The sequence below is a fragment of the Chiroxiphia lanceolata genome, chromosome 1 (assembly GCF_009829145.1).
Source record: "Chiroxiphia lanceolata isolate bChiLan1 chromosome 1, bChiLan1.pri, whole genome shotgun sequence".
NCBI classification, from domain to species: Eukaryota; Metazoa; Chordata; class Aves; order Passeriformes; family Pipridae; genus Chiroxiphia; species Chiroxiphia lanceolata.
This window is the reverse complement of record NC_045637.1, coordinates 152,089,476-152,101,569: the sequence shown is the minus strand read 5'-3', so window position 1 is coordinate 152,101,569 and position 12,094 is coordinate 152,089,476. Positions and strand designations below refer to the sequence as shown.

At 43.3% G+C, this 12,094-nt stretch overlaps 1 protein-coding gene across 2 annotated transcripts in view; it reads left to right on the top strand.

Moving 5' to 3' along the window:
• CRHR2 (corticotropin releasing hormone receptor 2) overlaps positions 1-12,094 on the top strand; it is a 142,322-nt gene that overhangs the window by 89,619 nt on the left and 40,609 nt on the right. For both annotated transcript variants that reach the window (XM_032702533.1, XM_032702543.1), the window contains one exon: positions 9,212-9,329. In XM_032702533.1, the coding sequence (XP_032558424.1) occupies positions 9,212-9,329 (118 nt within the window). The remainder of the gene's footprint in view (positions 1-9,211; positions 9,330-12,094) is intronic.

Sequence of the window (12,094 nt, the reverse complement as noted above, 5' to 3'; positions counted from 1 at the left end):
CAATGAGAGGGTTATCTCTGAATACAAAGCATCTGAAGTGCCTGAACTGCCTGAATCCAGGTCAGGTGTCTCATCTCGGCAACTCAGATAAAGGACAGAAACACTTTTCCCGTTGATTAACCTCAGGCCATTGTCTTCCCACTGCCTTTACTCGCCCCCTCTCATCTCACATCTGTGTGACTTGTTCTTTAGACTCTTTGTGCAGAGCCTACCCCACACAAAACCCACAGAGAGTAGAGCCCTCATGAAGTCCTGGAATAATACCAGTAATTAAAAGTGTGCCCAGAGAGCTGCATTCTTAAAATGTGAAAGGTTTCAAGAGCTGCGTCTGAAACAGTGGTATTGTGGCCTTGCAAAATGAAGGCTGTTGAGGAGTGTTATTGCTGACCATAAATCCATCACCACTGGAGAAACGTTAGAAACTGCTACTTACAATCAAGGACAGTGTCAGTGCAAGAAGAAATGGGTACAGGCACTCTAGAGACAGGCTTGGGAGCAGGTATTAGAGGGTAGTTTCCAACCCACAGAGCAGAGGGGTCCAGGAGCAATACAGTAGAGAAAAAAATTCAGTTGGAGTTCAGAGAGAGCATCAGGAATTAATGAAGGGCTTTTACTTAATTACTTTCTTGACCCGAGGTTTGGAGGATCAGGAGGCCACTTCCTCTCCTGTGCTAGAAATGTGTTCCTACTGGTGTATTTCTGTTGCTGCCGAGATTTTGGCTCTGAGGGTGTTTTTCTGGAGATGGACACTAACTTGTTTGAATTCTGATAATAGAACTGCTCTGTGCAAGATTTAGATTGATGTTGACTGACAAGGTAAAACTTGTCTGTGCTCTGTTCTACTTCTGAATGGTTTTGGGAGAAAGCCTTGCAACTTTTCCAAGATTTAAGAGAAAGGAAGAAAGCAAAGTTTGGTCTTTACAGTTTGGAATGTGAATCATGCTCAGGAGTGCAATTTATTGCAAAAAAAACTCCATGTCTTGTGTCATTTCTGGAAAGGAGAAGCAGAGCAGGTGGTTTCAAGCCAGTATTTAGAGTTATATACTAAAAATTCACCTGCAGCTATGCAAGTACTAAATGGTTCCATTTCAGTTTTCATCCACAGAATTGCCCATCAAGGTCCCTCACTAACTCCACTGTGCTTGTTCAGCACTCAGGCTCCTCCTGTTGTGTCCAATCTAAAGGATGACTTAGGTGCTGGAGGGTGTACAGAGAAGGGAACAGAGCTGGGGAAGGATCTGGAGCATAGAACTGATGAGGAGCAGCTGAGGGAGCTGGGGGAGCTCAGGGGAGACCTTATGACCCTCTACAACTTCCTGACAGGAGGCTGGAGCCAGGTGGAATTGGGTCTCTTCTCCCAGGTAACGAGTGGCAGGATGAGAGGAAATGGACTCAAGTTGTTCCAAGGGAGGTTTAGATTGGATATTAGGGAATATTTCCTCACTGAAAGGGTGATCAGGCATTGGGACAGGCTGCCCAGGGAAGTGAGGGAGTTGCCATGCCTGGAAGTGTTCAAAAGGCATGTGCATATGACCCTTGGGGACATGGTTTAGTGGTGAACACAGTGCTGGATGAACGGTTAAGCTCAATTATCTTAGAACTCTTTTCTAGCATAAACCATTCTATGATTCTTTGATTCTATGAAAGCTGCTGCTTCACATTACTCTGTTAAAACACGAGTGAAGTGGAAATTTATGTCACCCCCAAATGGCACACATAGAGCCCTACTAACCTGTGGGCTGCCTGTGCATGTTTGGAAACAGCAGCTTCCTTGGGGAGGTGCCCAGGCTGAAGCACTGGAAGCATTTCCTGAGGCACAGTAAGCATCCTGAGGCTGATGGATTTAGACAGAGCACAGGAACGACTATTTGGAAGGATCAGACTATATTGTCTTTCCTAAATTCCTGGGCAAATACAAAAAAATAATTAAATATTTTTCACCATATTTTGGTGGAAACAAGGCCAAGGGGAGGGGCAGCATCAGGTGCTCAGACTTTCCTCCTTGGTTTATCCACACAGTATCTGCAAATGTAGACAATAAAATAAGATTTGGTAATTGTATTAAGAGCAAAAAAAGCACCCAAAACGTAACCCCTGAATTCCCAAGCCGGCAATTTAAATTAATTTTGTTTCAAAATTTTTTAAATTTTTGTTTAAATAATCCCACAAGGGGATTATGAATGAGAACATGGTGTGCACTCGTATTTCCCAAACAGTAGCTGTAAGCCAGACCAGCTACTATTAGCTCTGTGTCTGGCTTCTGAAGTCCTGTCTCTAATTTGTGCAATCCAGCAGCAATGGAAAAATATTAAACAAGAAAGTATTCACCCTTCCACAGTGTAGACTGATAGCTACAACCTGCTGACCTACAGGTCAGCATCTCAGATAAACCCTAGAGGTTTGTAGTCATGTGCTGTGTCCCTGCTACTCTAAAGCTGTTACGGGGCACTAAAACTTGACCTAAAACCTGACCTGCAAGATGTTTTCTGTAAAAAAGAAGATACTTTACAGCCCTGTCTTCTCTTTGGTTCAAAAATTACTGACAAATGACCTCTGTTTAACAAAACAAATTAGAGCAGAGTTCTACACCTTTTTTCAGCCGTCTAAACCACGGTCACATGCTGCACTAAGCGAAGTCATCTTTGTCATTCCTGTGAAAATAACAGGAGTTTTCTCCATTGGAAGAGCTGACAGCACAGTCAAGGTTGGAGCCTTGTTCTTAGGCTGGAGTATCCCGTGACTGGGTTTCCATTAGCCCTTATTTAACCACGTGGCTCTCAGGGCAACATTACTCTTGCAGGCTGATGAGGAGCAAAGCCAGGCTGATGGATTATCCCACAGTTATCCACACTGTTCCTGGGGAGTTCACAGAGGTCGTTAACCCCTGTCCACCGTCATTCCCAGCCAGACAGTGCTGGGCAAGAACACTGGCAGTGAACACAGGCAGCCTGGGGCTGTCCTGGGGCTGTCTTGCCTGTGGTCCTCTTGTGTGTTGTGTTGGCTGCATCCTTCCAAGCCCAGGAATGTCACTGCTGTGAGCCTCTGTGTCTGAAGCAGGCAGGATGCCCCGTGTCCTGTGATTAAAAACTGGCTCAAAGGCAGGAGAACGAAGCTTTGGAAAAGACTTAGTGGAGCACAGATGGTTCCACAATGGGTTTATTTTTAGGGTCTCTGCACATCCTAAACACTAATGGAAGCTGCTGCTTCTCCTCTTCACCTGAGCATCTCGCTCCTGTCCTCATAATAAAGCTGTTATTTTCTTCCAGGCTTTCATTCTTCCCCTGAAACTGCCCCTTGCATTTCCTGTGGGAATATTTATATTCCCCCAGGCAACTGCCACCAAGGAGCTGATTTTCCCTGCCAACCTCTCCAGCTGCTTTTCCCATCTGTAGGCATTAGGAGTACCAGAATATGTGCACTGATTGAACATGAGCACCATGAGAACCTCAGGGAAGGCTTCGATGGGGGTGAAAGCAAATAGGCCATGACAGGCACAGAGCCTGGGAAATAACTTGCTGTTAGGTATTCTTCCCACTCCAAGCCATTTATGGCTTGTACATGTGCTTTGCCTGCCCTAGAAAAGACTAAAGAGGGCTAAAGAGGGAAAATATTTTTTTTTTAAGTATTGTCCACGATTCTCCTTCTGGCTTGCTCAACAGTCATGGAATGGGAAGGACTCCAGCAAAGTGCACTCCTATTTCTCCTATCAGGCGTTTTGAGAGAGGCTTTGGGACAGCAGTCTTAATTGAACATCATTATTAATGGAATACTACATGAATTAATAGAAGGTTTCCAAGCTTCTTTAATAAAGTTTTCGTTTGCAATTATTTTTATGCAGATGATTCCACTAATTCAGCGAGCTTCCAGCCATGCTGGCACATTATTATAATTGTTAATGTTAATTGTTTATGTCATGCTTTGAATCGGAAAATAGTAACTCTGCACATCCCAGAGGAAAAATACCACTGTATGAATAGAGTGAGAAAAAAAACGATATATAACAGAAAGCTGCTTTGAGTTTTACCAGGGTTATTTATAGATGTCCATTTCGGAATCAGCGAGGCCGCCTCTGCAGAAATAGTTAATAAGGGTTTTTTTCTTGCCTTTTCAGATCCCATCATTTCTCAAATCAAAAGAATGGGTTTTCTAATTCTCTGCTTTCTGTGTTGAATCATACAAGTAGGGTCATTTTGTGGAAATACTATCAGAGAGTCCTCCCTGTAGCAACAATCTGAGCTCTTTCTGCCCATCTTTGACTCATGCTGCCGTCAACTGCTGGAGAACTTGGTTTGTTTTTTTGTTTTTGCTGCTGTTGTTCCTAACGTGGCACCTCTGACACCTGCACACCAAGCAGTTCAGGGTGCTGGTGCCAGGTCCACCACTTAAACTATGTCCCCAGGTGCCACATCTACACATTTTTTGAACACTTCCAGGGATAGTTATTCCACCACTTCCCTGGGCAGCCTGTTCCAATGCCTGACCACCCTTTCAGTGAAGAAGCTTTTCCTAATACCCAATCTAAAACTCACCTGGTGTAACTTGAGCCCATTTCCTGCCCACTGGTCTGTCTGAATATGGAAGTTCTTATGTCTTTGTCTTGTGGCTTCAATCTTTAAGTCTCTTGTGACCAAATTGCTACAACCTCTTTTATTCTTCCTTCCATCTTTGGACCCATGCACCAGGGAAGAGTGAGTAGAAGAGTCCAGCCAAAGCTCTGACCAACTTTCTTTTGTCTGAAAAGGATTGGGGTAGGAGGGAAATACAGGAAAAGCCTTTTAATGGGAGCCCATAAACTCAGTCTGTCGTGTCTTGTCACGTGCCAGCCTTCAGGATCTCTGGGATGGTGATTTGTGCTGCTGTTCTTGGAAGCTGGGAGGCACTTGCACCATTCAACACACATCAAGAGTTGTAAAACAAGTGGAAATGGCATAAATGATGTTACCTGACATGAAGATGAATATGAAACCTTCTATCATCAGATCTTTCAGGCCAGGGGGCTTTAAATGGCTCTGTAACTCACAATTTCTTCCTAGCAGTGCTGTAATTTTGTCTGAAGCAGCAGTTCAGCCCCCAGTCCCCTCATCTCTCATTTCTCCCCTCTCTCATGTGGCTCTCTGCCCTCTTGGGAGGCAGCTCTCTGCTCTCTGCTCTCTGCTCTCTGCACTCTCATTTCCCTGATGTTGCCACTGCCACAATCCCCAAATTGTGATATCTCCCTACTGAGGCAAGAATAACCCCAAACTCCTTAGCTTCTCCATTTTGAGGGAATTCATTCACTGTGCCTCTAGGAAAGCTCAATTTGCTAACTTACAACACAGTTTAATGTGTTTTAAATTCCACCTCCTGCCAGTTAGGATGTGATGGGAATGCCTTTCCAGTGCTGCCTGTGAGGGCAGTTATTGCTGTTCCTGGAGCTCAGGCTTGCTTACTTTTCCACTCCATGGAGTGAAGCTAATAATTAATCAAGGAGAAGGGGACTGTGGGGCTCATTGTCACAGAAGATTGTTATGACTGTTTAAATGTTCAAAATGGGACAGGTCATTTTCATGAGTAACAGGAGTATTTAAATTTAAATTAAGACTTATAAATTTGAGCTACCTTCCATCTACCAAGAGCCAGGTAAAGACCTGTGGAGGACAAATTACCCCTCTGAGTCTTATGAGTTTTTTTTCCTCAGGCTTTGCAATAAGTATGACAATGTTGGCTTTGACCTTTCACTGTAGGTTGTAGGTCACCTATTGCTCACTAGTTTTGTTGTCCCTCAGTTTGGGACATGTCCTTCATTCACCTCAGACTCCAGCCTGGCTGCACAGATAAACTCTAGGCACAGGTTAAGCTCCTGAGCCCTGCTGAGCAGTCACACGTGAACAGTGCCTGAATGAGGGAACCCTCACCTCAGTCAGGATCCCTCCAGATGCTTTACACATGCTAAATTACAATAATACCACCCACCAGGAGTGCCTGAAAATGAGAGCAGCTTTCTCAGGTGGCTGCCAAGAGATTGTTCCCTTGTTACACCGAGTTAACTGCAGCCCTGCACTGCTGTGCCCTGCAGCCTCCACACTCTCCATTATCCTGCTGTTCCTCCCTCCCCTGTACGAACCTGACACAGTCATTTCTCAAGCTTTCCCTGCCCTTGGCTATGAATTGCATTACTGCCACTGTGATTTCTGTGCTGGTAGTAGTTAGGAGACAGAAACAAGGAGAAACCATGGGCTCTGGGCTCTTTATAAACAGTAAAAGAGTTGGGACACTTACTGAAAGAAAAAGGAAAGGGAAAAACAAAACAAGTGAAAAGGTTAAAACCATTCTGTGCCTATGGTCACATCACTACCTGAGCTGTTTAGGAAGGTCTGTGGCACTTTTGGACACGTCTCAGCCTCTTCTCCATGGCTCTGTTAGTTCCAAAGACTAAAGCCTTTTAGCAGGTGAAAGCACCTATTTACCATCTGAGCCACACACAGTGTCTCCAGAAGGGAATGAGGTGATGCTGTGAGGTTGCTGGCATCCAAAATATGGTTTTTGCTGAAGGTAGTGGGACATGGGAGCCAAATGCCCCTGTTTCATGCCCAAAGCCAAGGCTCCAGGCTTCATTTTGGTCCATTCCAGCTGCTGGCCACATTTATGCCTTACCTAATTTTACCCCAGGGACACACCTTCCCTCAAGACATGTGGCTTTTTGAAAACAAGCAGTTTTGATCACAATTATCTGTAAAGATTGGAGGTTCCCAATACAGGCCAGACCCTCTTGCTGTGTGTCCTCCACAGACATCACTGAAAGGTTGAAGGATGCAGACTGAGGGGCAAAGAAGAAAAACCAGTGGGAACCAACAAATAGTAAAGAGGGCAAAGATGATGTAGCCAATAGATAGAAACATTGGACCATTAAGATCAGAAAAGACCTTTGAGACCATCAAGTTCACTGTGTTTATCTTAAGACACAGAAGAAAATGTGGTTTTGATGGCTAGGACACTTCTGCAGGGAAAAACTTTGTTTATGAACTGAACCAAAAAGTCTACAACTATTTATCTGATTCTCTTTGCCTCTGTGTCCAGTCCAATGTCCTGCTGTAAATCCTGTGGGAATAAGATTTCCTCTAGCCAGATTTAGCAATGTTCCAGCATATGGGATGATTAAACTACATCCAAATGGACACCTGCAGCAAGGGATTTTTTTTCCCACTCCTTTATCTTATCTTTGTCAAGAAATACATTCAGCTGGCAAGTGTGCTGGATCTGTTTTGTTGTTAGAGCTCTCAAAAGCCATTAATTTCATGTCAGTAACTCCACAGTTTGACCTGAGTCTCCTCAGTTTTAGTCCCCTGCCTCCCTCTCCCCCTGCAAGCAGTGTTTCAAATTCATCCCATTATCTGCTAATCCTTAACCTGAGTAAAATGTGTAAGTGAAAAGCAGCTGCAGGACATTTATGTGCAGAATGATCAACAAAGTGAGGACCTTATTAACATATTTCAAAGCCTGCCCAGAGCCACATGGATTCCTGGGGTTCAACATGAGCAGTAGCTCTTTGCCTCATCTCTTTGAAAGCCGAACTGTGAGCCTTCTTTTTGTTAGAAGTGAAATTTTCAAAGTGAGACACGTGTCTGACATGATCCCTGGAAGCACAGGTATACACCAAGAGCATCGTTTTGGGGGTTTGTAGCTTAAATAAAAGAGAATGAATCTGAGCAGCTGGAGATTTGTTTTCCAAATTGACTCTAGTCGTGAGTCACCGAGGCTCTGAAAACCAAATACCAATTTCATACTTGCTGAGTTGTTACACTCAGAGACTATTTTAACATTGACTTAGTAGGGTTATACCTCTGAGCATCTCTCTGTAAGTATCTCAAATGTGTCTTCTATTAATTTTTTTTGCTGGATTACCTGAAATCTCTGAGAGATTTGTGAGGCTGAAGGGCATAATAGAACTGCTTCTAGCCCAGAGACTGACTACTTTAGTCCTGGGAAAAGTGCAAAAAGTGTTTTATGATAGGAAAATAGTGTTTGTTATTAAGAAAATTGGCTTGTTTGTTATGACCTGAGGCAACAGCAGAGTTGGTTAGTGGGTTATGCCTCTCTTTTTGCTGTCACTGGGGTGAGCTGCAGTCAGTTCCAGCTGAGCAGGTTTGAGAACACCACTTTCTGTGTCCCATGTTATCTGACAGCTTCCTTGGCAAGCAGGGACACTGATACAGCAGATGCTGAATCCCAGGAAATGCACTGGCTGTTTGAACCCTTGTGGAAGTGATTTTCATAATTGGAGTGTTTTTCCTTTAGCTGAGAAAAGATCATTTAACTGAAGACTCTGCAACTGCAATGCTGCAACTTGGCACTTGCCTTCCTTTACCATTTCACAAAGAGTGAGAAGGGAAATGCTCTGGTCTTGAATGACTGAATCTGTAACGAGTAACTCCATCTCACTTCAGTGATACTTTGGTTTCTGGCATCCTCATCATGCACTGGCTGCCTCCTGGAGCCATTTCCAGCTGCAAACACCAAGATGTCCCCTCTTTTGTTTTATGGCACTGTGTCCCAGCTTACTGTAGCTCTTATTTTACATTGTGCTCATATTTTACATTCCATTTGAATGGGACCTGGAGAGGGACTAAAACCAGATAAAAATATTTTTTGATGAAGGAGGATGTGCAGCTCTACCTTGTTTTAGAAAGCTTATAGAGCCAGCTAAGCCCAGGACTGAAACCAGGCAGTCTGTGCTCTCCTGTTGCATTAACTTTGAACCTCACACAGGGGAGCCTGCTCAAGAACTAACCAAATGTAAACTATTCCAGCTTTGCCACTCCAGTGCAAATATTTGCCACCAAATGTCCTTTTGTGAGCAATTCAGCAGCCTCCAGTGCAGCCTGGTGGTTCAGGGGCTGTTCCATCAACTCGAGTTGTTCTAGAGATAGAGGGGAGCAAAACCAATAACGAAGGATTAAGTGAGCATTTGAATATTTGATTTTTTTTCCCATTGATCTTTGTTTCATCTGCTTGAATTGATTCTTGTCAAAGGGAGCTCCTCGTGTTATCAAGACAAATTGTTGTACGTGGCTTTGCAAGAACAGTTGAATCTCCTGTTTCATGCTGTGAGAGAGGGACTGGAGGGGGATAAAGCAGGAGGAAATTTGCAAGTGACCAGAATTAACTTATTTTATACAGTTATTAATGTGGATATCCACTGTGTGTGTTGATTTAAATGCATTTCCCTGTTTAGGAGTATCCGATGCCTGAGGAATATTATCCACTGGAATCTGATCACCACATTCATCCTGAGGAACGTGATGTGGTTTCTGCTCCAAATGATAGATCACAACATCCATGAAAGCAATGAAGTAAGTGCTTGGAGGCAGCATCTCTCTGCCATGGACTTTGGGAGCAGGCAGGGGTGCTGACTTTGTTCAGCTGATAGAAATATTACCAAGGACACTTATCCACAGGCTCAGAGTGGCTTTCATGCAATTTGAAAAAGATGAAGAAAATTAAAATGAGCTTAGATTTGCTAAATTTCCGTTGATTTCCTCATTACTGAATATCAAAGGGGATTTTTAAAGTAAAAATCCTGCCGAAAAGCTTCTCTCATCTCTTCATTGACCTGAGATGCTTTCCAAATGTATATATTGTGAGACATAATATTGTGCAAGACAATAAATGTGATGGTTCCTGAACATTTCTGTCAGAGCATCTTGCAGTGATCTGCACCTGTGTAGGGAAAAAATTCATGCCAGAGGACAACAACTCCACGAACAGGGACAGAAATAATTGATTTGGCTGTTGAGGCTATTTTTCTGATGACTGTGGGACTCCTAAAAAATGAGAAATAGGGCCTGAAACAGTACAATTTTTGTTGTTGATATATTTGTGGGGGTTTTTTTACAAAATTCCATTTTTCTGCTAATCCCTTCTTCACCACACTGGCCTTGAGGATGAAGTTCTGGGACATGGGCTGCATCCTGCAGCAGCTGCTTGTCACTGGAAGAGGTGGCTCATTCCTCCAAGGACCCAAACACTTCAGCTCCTGCTGCTTCCTTTGCACTCCCTCTGTTCCTTTTCTTGATCCCTTGGGGAGGACTGAACTCTTGGGAACTGAACTCATTAAACTGGCAGAGAACTAACCCAGACATCAAAAAAGCAAGGAGGAGTTTCCTGCTGGCATAGCTAAGTCAGCTTTCTGATGGGTGGTTGGGAGTCAGAAACAGTTCAAGGGGCCAGACAGATCCACACAATAAAAAAAAATGGGAAGGCTGGAGGCAGAAGGAAGTGGGGCATCTTCTCTACATGGCACTGAGCACTTGAGAAATGCAGCACCGTGGTCACCATGCTCTCATTTCTCTCATTCCCCGTGTTATTTCTTGTTCACTCAAGTAACTCCCAACTGCAGATGCTTCTCTGAGTGAATTAGTCCCTGTGTAAGTACAGTAATCACAGAATGATGGAATGGTTTGGGTTGGAAGGAGCCTTAAACATCAGTTAGTTCCTACCTCCTGCTATGAGCAGGGACACCTTCCACTAGCCCAGGTTGCTCCAAGCCCCATCCAACCTGGCCTTGGACACTTCCAGGGATGGGGCAGCCACAGCTTCTCTGGGCAACCTGTGCCAGGGCCTCCCCACCCTCACAGGAAATAATTTCTTTCTCAGATCTAATCATTCCCTCCTTTAGTTTGAAGCCATGACCCCTTGTCCTGTCAAAGACATCAAGGTAATTCCTCTCCCTCTTTAGTCACCCAGTAGCCCCAGCGGTACAAGGATTTCAGAGTGGAATGAAAACATCCACTCCAAAAGAAAAAAGCATTTTTCTTTACTTTCTTGGAGAACAGCTCTACATTTGCTTGAAAATTAGTCCTTTTTGATGGTCCCTTGGTAGGGTAGTTTACTGTTCTCTTTTCTTTGTAATAATCTTATAGTCGGGTATTCTCCTTTTGGGGATGTCCCCTGATATTTAGCTCCATAACTAAGAAGAAAGTGTACTACTAACACATATTCACATACATACACACACACCCCCTTCATACTCACTGTCTTTGGAAAGCAGGTGGACTAAAATGCCTATAGACTGTGAGCTGGATCCACAGCTGCTATCAGTCATGGCTCCACTGGCCCTGTAGAAATGGAAAACCACCGCAGGAGCCTGGATATCCATTCATTTGAATGTCAGCTGGGCACACTCAGCATCCTTAATTAACTTTTCAAATGTAAGATTTGACATCTCAACTTCAATCCCATTCTTTGGGAAAACAAATAGAAAAGTCATTAGTACCTAGATAAGGAGGAAGTCTATGCATAAATCTCTATTATTATTCATTCAGATGCTCCTTTGAGAAAAATGTAGCGTCTATTAATTCAGTGTTTGCTTTGTCTGTGTTTCTGACATTCTCATACTCCAGAAGATGGTGGTGTGGGAGCTTTAGGGACAACAGTTTTATGCTGAGTGACTTACTCTCATGACAAAGCTGCAAATCTTAATACAGATTTTTACAGTTATTTAGGAAAAATCTGTTGGAGTCAGGCATTCAAATGCCTTTAAAAATGCAACCACAAATTGCCAAGGAAAATAAAACCCTGCAAGTATTAAGGACATGCCCCAGTTTTCATTAACTTATCTTTTCTCTGCAGTCTTTTTGGTGCTTTGTGCAAGTCTGAGTGATAACTTTATATTTTTGTGGTATAACAAAATAACGCCACGAAAATCAATGGGAACAACATCTTTTATGCTGGCTAATAATGTGATCTCTTCTGTGCTGATCAGTGGAGATTAAATAACACAGACACAGAAGCATCAAGGATTCAACATCGAAATATTTTGCATTAAATTATAGTGCTTATAAATAAATCAAGAAGGGGAATTGTTGAATGTATCTGCTGCCTGGTGGTGGATACATGTGGGGATCAAGAATCCTCAGTCAAATAAACAAAATTAGTGAGTTCAGCAAATTGGGTTTATTATTCAATAGTAATAAATCCACAATTCCAAAAGGGAATTGCTCAAAATTTATTTTATTTTGGTCTCCTACGGAAATGTTGCAGAAGGAGATCTCCCCACCACTGTGGCTCTGTCTGTATCTGTCCCAGTATCTCCCCAATCCAGTTCCATTCAGTTCCA